Source organism: Gobio gobio (assembly GCF_949357685.1).
Source record: "Gobio gobio genome assembly, chromosome: 8".
In the NCBI taxonomy this organism is placed as follows: domain Eukaryota; kingdom Metazoa; phylum Chordata; class Actinopteri; order Cypriniformes; family Gobionidae; genus Gobio; species Gobio gobio.
The window spans coordinates 31,992,166-32,005,763 of record NC_137114.1 but is presented as its reverse complement, the minus strand read 5'-3'; the positions used below and the strand labels follow the sequence as shown (position 1 = coordinate 32,005,763).

The 13,598-nt window shown below is 39.9% G+C and overlaps 1 protein-coding gene across 1 annotated transcript in view; it reads left to right on the top strand.

Annotated features, from left to right (window-relative positions):
- Positions 1 to 247: 247 nt before the first annotated feature.
- sez6b (seizure related 6 homolog b) overlaps positions 248 to 13,598 on the top strand; it is a gene marked incomplete at both ends in the record, with an annotated part of 82,000 nt that continues 68,649 nt past the window's right edge. Inside the window, one exon of the mRNA XM_079823331.1 lies at positions 248 to 434. Coding sequence (XP_079679457.1) covers positions 248 to 434 — 187 coding nt within the window. The remainder of the gene's footprint in view (positions 435 to 13,598) is intronic.

Genomic DNA, 13,598 nt, shown 5'->3' with positions numbered 1-13,598 from the left:
TTGAATCCAGACCTTAAATTCATTGAAAGTCTTTGGGATGTGCTGGAGATGACTTCACAGAGCGCTTGACTCTTGCATTGTCAATATAAGATTGTGACCGGAAATGTATGCACCGCTTGATTGAAATAAATGTTGTGATGTTATTTCCATTACCATGGGAAGTTAAAGGCCAAAAAGCTGACTTTGATTTAATTGATTCTTTAACCAACCACCTCTCTTTCTTCTCTTATCTCGTAACATTAAGGTGATGAACGTGAGCCTGGCTGAGGGTGACGTGGTCCGATTCGAAGACCTGGGAGGCAGGGAACCTTCCGTGCTGGCCAACGAGTCCATCTTGCTGAAAGGTCTGGTGGTACGCAGCTGGAGCAACCAAATATCCATCCACTTCCGCAGCCGGCAGCCGCAGTCCAGCTCCTTGCTGCTGCGTTACCAAGGTGAGCTGTCCTACGTCAACCTCTAAACATCTGCTTCGTCTACTTCCTGCTAATTGCACTTGTGCCAGTGTCTCCGGCTGGCATGGATCCAGCGCTCTAGACAAACCTGTTTATGAGTGTACACTTACTGATTAGATTGGCACGAACGATTAGGACTCTGGGAGTAGGGAGCTCTCAATCATTGCTTTCTATTAGGAGAGACTCTCTGTGCACTGAAGGGGAAACACTCCTTGTTATCTCATGTCAACATAATATGCTCATGTTAGCCTGAAAATGACAGCTGCTGTCAATAGGCTGCATAATTACATCGGAGAATGACTTGGATAATTCTCTGCTAATAGTCTTTTAACAGAGTCATCAAGGGGAGATCGGCACAACAGAAAAGGTTACGGAGCGCTGATGCGCCCTGCCCCGCGCTGCGCCACTTTCTCGTTCGTTACACGGGGCGATAAAATGACAAATGGCTGTATACTGGCAAATTCTTTTGTTTCTGTGAGCTAATGAACTGTGGCGGGTTTGCAGTGGCGTAATATCATTTTTTTTGCACATCCTTAATATGCCTTTTGAATAAGAAAGCCGTTTACACTCCACCCCCTCTTTCTCTCTGTCTTTATGAGTGTGTGGGGGGTAATCAGTGGTGTTCAGCTTTCATATAAAAGAAGCCGCACATTCCCCCTATTAGACTCATAGCAATCATCCGTAGGAGCCAGACAGCACATATTTCATAAAGGCTCTCTGTTTCTTTACAAAACTTCCAATTACTTGGCTCCGAAGGCCCTGCTCCCCCTGTTTCCGGTTCAATTTAACGTTCTCCAGCTGCTGTGCTGGGTGGATGTGCACACGCAAGAGCAGCTAATTTTGCCACTGGGTTTACACTTGCTTTGGCATTGATGTAATGGCAAACAAGGAAGGAAAAGAACCAAGCAGGGATTGAGATCTAGTGTAAATACATACTGCAACATGGCTGTAGTGTTCGGTATGGATCAAAATTATTTTGATCATTTAACCTATTGTCGTTACAAACCCAAATGACTTTCTTTCTTCTGTAGAACACAAAAGGAGACGTTTAGCAGAATGTTCACACTGCTCTTTATCAAATAATGTAGATAGTTTTAATTTTTATTTCAGTTATAAGGTGTGTTCACGGCATGTTGTAATTACCGTAATGACAAAAACCCTTCACATGCTTGTAGAACTTGTAATTACAACATGTAAAGATCTACGACTACAACAACAACTGTAAAATAACTTTTATTATAATTTAAAAAGTCATTACATTTTGTTGGACTCTTTTATTCAGTGGGCAGACACTTGTATACTTAAATTAAATACTCTTTTAAGCAAAAACAACTGATGAGCTGTAATAGGCGATTTCATTTTGTTGATTTCATTTTGTTGATTTCATTTTCATTTTGTCTCAATTTTGCATCTCTGTAATTTGAGAATAAAATGCCCCTGTAGATGTTAAAACCAAACCTAAGGCCTTGTACTTAAACACACTAAGGTTATAGAGAGAATGAGTTACAAGATAAAATGATCTCTCGAGGATCTCTTGATTTTCTGCAATCAGTGAGGTTAGATGCTGTTTCTGTTTGCATTATTTTTCCTGGCGTCCTTTTACTTCACTTTGAGAAAACTCCCCAGACAGTTGAATGGAATAACATCTCTGGATGTTCTTTTGTTTTTTGAATATCAGTTTTTAACATGGTCATATCAGGGCATGTCTAGAAAGAAAATTGGCTGTGTTTCAACATGGATGAGCATTCTTTGATCGCCTCAGCTTTTCCCAGGCTTTGTGTTGTGCGCATTAGAGTATGAACACATCAAACTCTTTTATAGTGCATTGATCTTTGATCTCTTGTCATGTGTCTATAGCAAGTAGTTTTCTGCTATACCTTCCACGCAGATCTAACACAACTGTCCCGTCCCAACGTTCAGCAGGCCCGTACAGTTTGACGGATGACAGATTCTCTAAATGGGAACCTCCATCAAAGACATGCACATTAAAGATTTAGACCACTCAATAATTCAGATCACAATGAAAGGACCCTCACCGCACCCCTTTGCGTCTGGATAAAGGTTAAACACAAACAAGGCAGGGCTGATGGAATGAAGTTCGAAATGGAGGCTGCTGGGGTCTGAATTGCCTTTCTACAGGTAATCGCCCCCTTTGCCTCTCTCGCTTCACCACTTAAATGTCAGAAGCTTGAGATGTTGTCACTCTCATACGGCACTGCAGAGGAAGCACGTGTGCATATGCAAGTGTTGTGGGTAAACTATTTGGCGAATGCTTTAGACGAGGTATCATGAGCTGAGTATCGGCGTCCTGACCCAGTATGAGCTCAGTTGTGTAGTTGAGCCGTGATAAAGTCGGCTGATCTGGGCTGAGCCTAGCCGTGCATGGCGGGCTGCAGTATGCGGTGATGGCTGAGGAAGCTGCTGTAATATCCTCCACCCTGCCGCTCACCCCTCCCAGAGGAGATTAACCCTGCAGGGCGAGGGATCACCAGCTGAGATACACGCTCTCACCCACTGACACACATCCTCAGCCAAAGCAGGTCTCCACTTCTCACTTTTTTCGTCTGTTACTTTCTTTGCACATTCATTAGACCAAAAGTCACATTCACCAAGCTTTTGTGAATAAATAAAAGGGTTATTGGCCTGGTGGCATGTAACTTAAAAATAATAATAATATTTTTGTATTTATTGTGAGGCTTCAGTACATTTCATTGACAGTTGTTTATTTTTTATTTTCTTTTGACATCTTTTTCCTTTTGTATAACTAACTCCAGGACTTAAATTAGAGAGCAGCTTCATTCTTTAGATACTAATACGCTACCGTTCAAAAGTTTGGGGTTTGTAAGACCATTTTTAAAAACCCTTTGTAAGTCTCATTAAACCAAGTCTACATTTGATAAAAAATACTGTAAAAACAGTAATACGGTGAAATATGATTACAATTTAAAATATTTAAATATATTTTTAAATGTATTCCTGTGATGACAAAGCTGAATTTTCTGCAGCCATTACTCCAGTCTTCAGTGTCACATGATACTTTAGAAATCATTCTAATATGCTGATTTGGTTTTAATATCATCAATGTTGTGCTGCTTAATATCTTTTTGGAAACTGTGATAAGTTATTGTTTCCCATTAAAAAAATACCAAGATTATTGGTTTCCATTAAAAATAATAATAATAATAAAAAATGATGAGATTATCTCTGTCAGATTTGTGTTTAAACTGCCAGAAAATATGTTTTCTAGTAGAGCTGCACAATAAATCGCAATTAACATGAAACAGCTTATCGCTTATCGCGTTTATATGCTTATCGCGTTTTGGCAATTTACCTTGATGTTCAAATTCAAAAAGTTTGAAAAGTGTGTAAAGATGGATCTCAGAATCATACCATTACAGCTGGAAAGGGTTCAAATTAGGGATCGACCGATATGGATTTTTTAGTGCCGATGCCGATACCGTTTTTTTTTCATCAGCCTTAGCCGATGACCGATACGGGCTGCCGATTTTCTTGAGCCGATATTTGGAGCCGATACTGCTTTTGCTCCCTCAATTTACATCATAAAAATGACACAATGATCATGATGATAACAATTTAAAATTTACAATTTAAAAAAGGAACATTTATTGAACTAAAAAAAAAGATATTTAACAAATAGTAAAAACAGGTGATGTAGAACAAGAAAAAAAAAAGAGTTCAGTGGTGAAAATAAATTCTGAAAATAAATATTTAAAGGTCCCATGGCATGAAATTTTCATTTTATGAGGTTTTTCAACATTAATATCAGTTCCCCTAGCCTGAATATTGTCCCCAAGTGGATAGAAATGTTGATCGGTGTAAACCCGAGTTCTGGCTGTCTTTCTCTGCCTTTGAGAAAATTACAGGCCAGACGAGCCAATCCTGAAGTCTCCTGGTTTGACGTCCAAGCAGGAGCGGTTTCCTCCCTTTCCTCCGCCCAGAGAATCTGGCACACCCATGCAAACGCTCGAGAGATCATGGGTTGTGAACGAGTGAATGCTGGCAGTTTCTCAGTGTTTGGATGTACAAATGAAAACCTAAGTCTTTTTTCAGTTCCTTCTGATCTGTGATCAGTGATTTCTTATGTGTAGCTAATTATTTATTATTCGTGCTCACACTGCGGCTTCTCTCTCCCGACAGAACAGTGTTTTCTATCTTGTGAGTCAGTGTTTTTGTACGTCCTCGTTGCGTCTATCTGTTCTAAAATGTGCATACAGTCGTTTCTGCTCAACATTAGCAGAGTTACATCCTTAGAGATAAACCTCACACACGCCGAAGCTCGGGCTGCACTGGCCCGGCCTTCAACATCCCCGACCCCCAGTACTGCATCTGGCCCACAGCGGAGGCACCACACGCGGCGCGAGATTAAGCAGAAGGGGGGTAAGCGTGAGCATAACCGGGCTAGGCAGCTATCCCCACAATAAACTGGATTACATTCGATTACTGCGCTGTTGTGTCTTTGTTTGCGCTGTGTACTCAATGCGAGTGAACGCTGGCAGTGACGGTTCTCATATGATAGGAAAATATCTAAAAAATAATGCTATACTCAACACTTACTCGTAACTCGTTCATCTCGCTGTAATGGTACATTGCATGTGTTACAAAGATGGTAATAATGATGAAGACGGACTCGGTGTGACTGGGACTCGTGTTTATTCAGAAACTCTCAGATACAAACACAATAAACTCACGCTGACTGACAGCGCTCTCATAACTCAGTAGTTACTATAATTAACTTTGTTAGCAATCGCTGAGCTCCGTCTCTGGTACATTAGTGATGTCCGGTTCGCGAACGATCTTTCTTTTGAACCGGTTCTTTTTAGTGAACCGAATCAGTTCACCATATCGGACTGAATCGTTCTAAACGGTTCGTGTCTCCAGTCAGCGCTGATCCATAATTTACTAAAGTTACTAACTTTCTGACATGAGTGACAGCCCCTCCGACTAGAAATAGACTTATAACCTGCAGTATATGCTGTAACTACAACCGTTCACTGAACTGAGACTGACAGAACTGATGTGAAGTGAACTCCAGTCCATCCGTCTCTCTGGCAGCAGCTTGTGCCTGCTCGTGCCTCGTAGACCTCGTTAAACCACGCCCCCTCCGCTCATTTCGAATGCAAAGATGTCAGCCAATCACAACAGTGGGCGTTTTTACTGAAGTCTCACAGCAGACACGCCTCTTGAAGCAGGGCATTCAGCCACAGGGCAAACAGCAGTAAAGAAAAAATGCCTTTTATTTCTAAATTATGACATTTTATGATGTAAAAATCATACTAACAATATAAGTACACCTCAGGAAACATTATAAAATAATAGAAAAATGCCAAGCCATGGGACCTTTAAGCATAAATAAAATAATTACACTTTTGCACACAGTATCAACAAGCAAACAGCATAAAGTGTACGCTGAGTGTACTATACTTAATTTTAAAACTATTTACAACCTAGTCATTTAATGGTTATAGGTGCACTTAATTTAATCTCTTGTAGAGCAACACCAGCGGTAATTCAGGAAAAAATCTCCCAATGCTCCACGTGAAACTTCATTCTTTCGACCTTTTACCATTGTGTCAATTCTCAATTGATTTTGATTAATATGCACGAGGGAGGGAGAGCAAGACAGTTTGAAGACGGCAGCTCTTCCCTGTGGACGCCTGTCTGTAAATAATGCAGGGAAAAAAATATCGGACAACGCAGCAGCCTTGTATCGGCCGATGCCGATACACGTAAAAATCGGCCGATATATTGGTCTATCACTAGTTCAAATATGCAAAAGATGCTGGAAAACTGAAGAATTTGCAGGACCTGAAGGATTTTTCTGGGCAGTTTAACTGCTCAGGACAAACAGGGGACTCAAAAACAACCATTACAAAGCAAAAAAAAACATTTGCGGATCATCCAGTTAACGACAAATAGTATTAAGAATCAAGGGAATGTAAACTTTTGAACAGGGTAATTTTCATAAATGCAGCCATTTTTTTTTTGTCTTGTGGACTATACGTAAAAAATAATTATGTAAAATATCTTATTCAGGACAGTACTATATAAAAAAAGAACATGCATTTTGTATGATCTCTCTTATTTTGTTAAAATAATTAACATTTTGTAGATTCTGCAAGGGGTATATAAACTTTTGAGCACGACCGGTTGTAAACAGCAATGTCACACCAGTATTCGGTTAATATCTTTCAAACCCATCAGGAGAGCTGTATTATCAAAATGGTCAAAGTTTATTATTTGCTGCTTGACCGTAAAGTCTAAATCAAGGTATTTTATGATACAATCTTATACGCTGTGTAAGTCGTTCTTTGACCTTATTTGTCTGCAAGGTCTTCATGGAGGCGCTGTAAGTGTCATGCACTGACAGGCTGGATTTCTGTGATAGATGGGAATGTGGTAGTTTTATGTGTCTAGACATGCCCTGCCTTGACTCATTCACACACTTCTCTTTCCTTCTGACCCTGTCTGTCTGTGCGGCATTGGGCCCTGAATCCGAAATGATCTGGAGCTTTCCACATACGGATTTTATTTCATTTCCGCCCTTGCGGTTTATATAGAGCTAGATGAAAGTAGAACCATTTCGAACAGATCTCTAGGTGAGCTGGACTGTGTGACAGGTGAGTCGGAATAGCTGTAAAGCCAAATTAAACAATTCAAACTATTCTGTGGATAAACGGTGTCATTGATCATTCAATTCCCTGAATTTTTCAGTTCTGGAAGATGACGCTTTGATATTTCATTCCGTTTGATCCCTAGGTTCACCTTGTCTGGTGTGAAAAAAGTGAAAACATTTTCATTAGACAGGCGTGCAAGACGAGACACATCTGATTATAGATGGACACGCTGTCTCTGAGAGAATGGCTAATTAATTTCTGCGTATAATGAGCTGCCTCTTTTGAGAGGTTGACAGGCTAATGAATCCTGCCCTCTCATCACGTTGTTACGCCTTGGACTCATCTAAAAAATTACCTGGACCCGCACAGTAAGAGGAATCGTGTCAGGTCATTTCAAAGCACGGCTTTAAGAACGAACAATGCTGCAGGTGACCGAGGCCATGGAGATTGATAGATGAAAATAGGGCCATTTATGAAATAAGAAAAAGAGCAAAGGAGATTTTTCTGTGAAAAGGCTCAATTAACCATCGAGAACTCTCCTTCCTCCGCTTCTCTGTGTGAAATTGCTTTAACATTTAAAGAGTCGGTGGGTTGACGGAAAGAGATGGTAGCACGCTGGGTCCCATAGAATTGCGTGTTTTCTCGGAAACTGAGCGTTAGTCGAACAAGAGAGCTGTAATTCTTTTCTCTCTCAGTTTTATAAGCACCGTCCGTTATCCCTTCATCTTTATGTGACCTGCCATTCTGTACACAGTATGTCACCCGATTAGGGAGTCGTGTCATGCATCCATGGCTGATTTGTAAGCCTGAAACCTACGTGTCTCGGCGCAAACGTTGCCCTTCTCAGTGATAAACGTCTGGATGGATCAGTGTCTTTGACGGCTGCGTTAAAAGACAGGCAAAGTTTCCGTAAAAGAGCTTTGACATTTAGTGGTGTCAGAGCGTTCGGCGGCTGAGGTGTCAGATCAGCTTAAGCAGATGTGCAGCTCAGGCTGTATTTCACCTTTATGCCAGGTTCACCTCTGCCTGAGGCCGTCTCATTTCTGCAACATTAATTTCCGTGCTCTCCTGCCGAGTGTGACGGCCAATAATGAAAGGCCAAACCGCCCTTGTGCTCAAGTGTATGGCAGATTTATGACTGAAGAGTTTTTATCTTTCTGTTGTTTTTTTCCCCCAATAATTTTATACACCCTGCACTTATCAGAGAGTACATAATCAGTATGTTTTAAAGGGTTAGTTCACCCAAAAATGAAAATTCTGTCATTAATTACTTACCCTCATGTCGTTTGACACCCGTAAACCTCCGTTCATCTTCAGAACACAAATGAAGATATTTTAGTTGAAATCTGATGGCTCTGAAAGGCCTCCATTGGCACAGTGCACGGTTCACTCTCAAGATGTCGTTACAAAGTCCATCTCACTACAGTGGTTCTAAAATAACTTTATGAATCGGCGAGAATAGTACTAACCCCGAACCCCTAAATAACGACTTATATAGTGATGAAGATTTCAAAACACGGCATCATGAAGCTTCGAAGCGTTGAATCAGTGAGTCGAATCAGCAGTTTGGATCGCCAAATTTCAGCAGTTTGGCGGTTTGACACGCGATCCGAATCATGATTCGACTCACTGATTCATAACGCTTCGAAGCTTCATGATGCCGTGTTTTGAAATCGTCATCACTATATAAGTCGTTATTTAGGGTTTTTTTGCGCACAAAAACTATTCTCGCCGATTCATAACGTTATTGTAGAACCACTGTAGTGAGATGGACTTTGTAACGACGTCTTTAGTACCTTTTAAGGGTCTTGAGAGTGAACCGTGCATTGTGCCAATGGAGGCCTTTCAGAGCCATCAGATTTCAACTAAAATATCTTCATTTGTGTTCCGAAGATCAACGGAGGTCTTACGGGTGTCGAACGACATGAGGGTAAGTAATTAATGACAGAATTTTCATTTTTGGGTGAACTAACCCTTTAACTTCAAGTCAGAATAAATTGCCATTTACATCTATTTTACATAGATGATCTGACTTCTGAGTGAAACAGGATAGTTAATGACTAAAAACATTTTTTATCCATTAGGAACTGATTAGATTGTAAAAAGTGGCTAGTATATAACTGAATGGAGAGCAATGGTTGATTGTGAGGGGTTGAAAAATAAAGGGCGGTTCACACTAACAGTGATTTACAGCAAAAAGGCTATACTATTCCATATAACCACACATTGTTATTTATATATTATTTGAAATATATTTTATAAGTTTTTTGGAAATTGTTATATACAGTATAATTTATTATCAGTGGTATTCAAATGGCGGACCGTGGTCCACGGACCCCGGCTTGGTTCCATCCGGACCGTGGGACATAACTATTTTTGCTAAAATGCAATATCTCCGACTGTTTTCCTAAACCTGGTTTGTGAAAAGTGAATGCGTGGCACTGTTTTCCGCCATGCATTTAGCATTATTAATCAGTATAATAAGAGTATTTCATAATAAACAATTTTATGATTTAGAGATGGCAAGGGAAGACAAAAAACTTTGAAATTACTAGTTAACTTTGTTTTGTGCTCATGATAAGATTTTTGTTTATTAGATTATGTATGTTGTTTGTATTAGATTATGTACGTTGTTTTATTAGTTTATTACTTTGAGCAAAATATAAAAATGGGCCATACTAAACCCTGCACACCCAGTAAGTTTTCTCAGTTCTAAGGCTTGTCTGTCTACATGTAAAAATTATAATAACAGCAATAATAATAATAGCCTGATAAAACAGCTTTTTTATATTCATATCCAGTTGGGAGAAATATGTATTTTTTTTGGTAAATATTGGTAAAAATATTACTGATAGAAAGTACTGTTCCAAAAAATTATGGACCTTCGCTGAATATATATTATATTATTATTTAATTTATATTAACTTAAATTATTTATATTATTTTAATTAAGTTTTTAGGGGGGACATTTTGTTTGCATATTGATGGTTTTAACTGACATTAATTTTTAATATATATCCCAAAATGTGTATAAAATGGGTGGAAGGAAACCTAGTTAGTGTGAATGTCATTTCAATCTGATCGGTGATGTTAGCTGAAAAAAAGATTAAAAAGTTAATTCAGAGATCATAACATTACAATCAGTTTTAATACCATTACAAAGACAAACATTTTCAGTGCAATTTCATGGATCAATGAATCATGCTTATTAAGACCAGGAAGGTATATTGTGCTGCTAGGATCATTTTTCACATGCACAGCTTTCTTTGGCAGACATTTTGGAAGCTGATCAATAGAATTACAGTATTAATGAGTCTGACTTCCGCTGACTAACACCCCATCCACTTGATGATGATTGTGATGATAACGGCCTTTAGCCTTTTTGGCAGCTGTTAGCTAAGCCATAGCTAATAGCCATGTCAAACGGCATGCTATTCAGGTACTGTGGCAGTAACATTCAGGCTGTTTTCCACTGGTAGTAATGCTAGAGGAGGACAGAGAGAGAAATCTAGCGTGTGTAGGTATGTGAAAAGTGTGTTGACAACTCACTCCTTACTGCCGCACAGATGTTAGCATAGCTCTAAATCTACCATCCATTTATTCAAAAGCCGTCCTCCTCAGCTAGGAGGCACAGTCTGTGATGTTCCAGGGTTTAAAAAGGCGGAATCCCACTTCCCACCTCTAGAGGATAGAGCCAGTCCTGCATCTAAAACAGCAAATACAGTATCATGAGACTAGGCTCACCACATAGATTTCCTTATAAAGGTAAATTCAGCTGAGAAGGTAATCACTGGTGACTTTTATTGTGTATCCATTGCTCCACATGTCAAGTACACGGGTGCTGAGCAATGCAACAAGACAAAAAGCCTGTGATTCAGTTACTTAAGCTCAATTGAAAACATCTGACCAGCCTTCAGCTTTTATGTTTATTTGAAGTACAAATTAGTTCCTTTCTGTAGTTCTTGACGGTTTCAATGCAATTCCTCCAAGGCTGCTGTCTGTTCTCCGGTTCGGTCGCAACCCTGAGTCTTGTCAGAATTAACATACAAATATAAGACTTTATACTACGGGGCTGTTGAATGCTTAAATCTGATTGGTTCGCGGACGTTCTAAGGTGTGCAATTATTTTCAGGGAAATGCACAGCTAAAGTAGTTCCAGGCAGGTCTTGACCACATTACAGTTTCATATCACTTTGCCAAATATTTCAATGGTCCTTACAGCCGACAACAGCAAAAGAAACAAAACCCACAACGACACTGAACAAGCAAATAAACAGTAAACAATAGGATAAAAACGACACATTATTTCCATATTTTTTGCCACAAAAGTGTGTTTTATTATAGACAGAAAGCACATACTCTCTTTCTCCCACTCTCTCTGCTCTCCCATTCAAACACGCACACACAGTCACACAGAAACGGGTTGTCAGCGGGTTGTCTCTCTCTCTCTCTCTCTCTCTCTCTCTCTCTGACGATTTTATTAGTAAAACAGTTTAGCAACTTAAAAGCTACATGACATTTCTCACAATAGCCAGCTAATAAAGGCACTGTTCTTACAGTTTCGTGTTAGTAGACGCTGCTGCCGAACACTGTTGAAAGAGACGCACAGACTGAGGTATTTCACATATGCTCTCTCTCTCTCTCTCTCTCTCTCTCTCTCTCTCTCTCTCTCTCTCTCTCTCTCTCTCTCTCTCTCTCTCTCTCTCACTCTAATAACTTACTGCATGATAACTGCATTAGACTGCTATCAGTGGCTCAAGCCTCCAGTACTACCTCTAAAATGATGTTTTGGAATTAACAACGGCGTTTAGATGACTATGTAAATATGTGTTGCGTATTACAGTGAACATGAAAAACAGTGTCAGTGTCTCATTTCATCAGAATATAAAAGAGGCTATCCTGTGTGTTCATGTTTTTATTCGCGGACGTCTCACCTCGACAGACTGATCAGAAGAAATGAACCGGAGAAGATTTCCACGTGAAAGAAGGCGGAGCCTCTACGCCAGGGGTCTCAAACTCGCGGCCGAGATGATATTTTGTGGCCCCCTACTTGACATCAAAGTTTAGTGTTAGTGCGGCCCACGTGTTGTTCTGAAAAGCACCTTTTTGCTGAGTCGTTGCGTGTGCCAGGCTTGCCGCCTCACTTCGTGTGTGTGTGAGAGAGAGAGTTAGCTCGGCCCTCCCTCGTGCAGTATAATTGGTTGACACCGCGTGATTGACAGGAACAGAATTTGAGGCTGATCCGGGCTGATCAGACAGTCGAAACCAATGTGGTCTTACAGCGCTCAGATGGCCAATCAAATCAAAGTAGGCGGGGTTCGTGCACAATCTTCACACACACACAAAGACGAACGCGTCAATCTATCGCTTCATGTTGCGAGAGACTATATTCTTTCCGGTGAAATCAAAAAACAAAATGCACACCCACAAATGCACACAAAATGCAACATGTCCATGATCTTAATATACAATCATTGATGAACATCTTTGATTTTAATGAAGGAAGAAAAAACTATATGAGAGCAGATTAGAACTCGGAACCTTTGAGACGGTTTACTAAAATTCTACCACTAAACCACCTGGGAACTCATATATTTATAGCGAATCTATGCACTTAATCACTCATGTGAAGAATCTCGGGACTAATAATATATTTGACGCAAATTAATGCAAATATTGTTTGCAAATAGTCCCAAATAGATTATTTCCCAGCTAGAATTAGACCTAGAATTTCGTTCACTGTTCTGTTTGACCTGGTTACAGCCTTGCTTTGAATTAGTCTATTATTTTAAATAAAATTAAAATCATTCATTATTACATAATGATTTAATTTCTATAGGCTATATTTTAAAAAAAAATAGAGTAGGTAAGAGAAGCCTTCGTGAAGAACCATTCATGTTCAGAAGGAAAGTTCAAATTCAGAGGAACAGTTCATGTTCAGAAGAAACATTCATGTTGAAGAACTGTTAATAATAAAGATTGAGAAGATTTTTGTGGAATACTTGATGCGGCCCAGCCTGACCCAGAGTCTACCTCCACCGGCCCCCAGGTAAATTGAGTTTGAGACCCCTGCTCTACACACACCTATCTGTTACTTTATCGGCATAGACCAATGGTAGTCCGGAGGTGTTTACTGGCTGGAGAAAATTTTCCGGAAAGTTGGCTTTGGCAAGCTGTTTCGAAATCCCAGAACTCCAAACGAACTTTGTTTTGGCCTGATTTTGTTCGAAATGACGTCACATCAGTTCGTTCTTCGATTTTCGTTTAAAGTATATAGGGGCCTTTACAGGAGCCACCTTGGCTTAGCTCATGAGGATCAGCCGAGCAAAGAAGAAGAATAAAAAGAGATTGTAATTAGCCCCTTTGGCAGAGTGTGTCCTTGTCTCTGTCCATGACAGTAGCAGATAATGAGGTTGGCATGCCTTTTCAGGTTAGTTAATATCTGAAAAGTAGCCTATTTTAGAGGCATTTAAGTTGAAATGAAATGCTGACCGCGTCTGGCCAGTCAGTT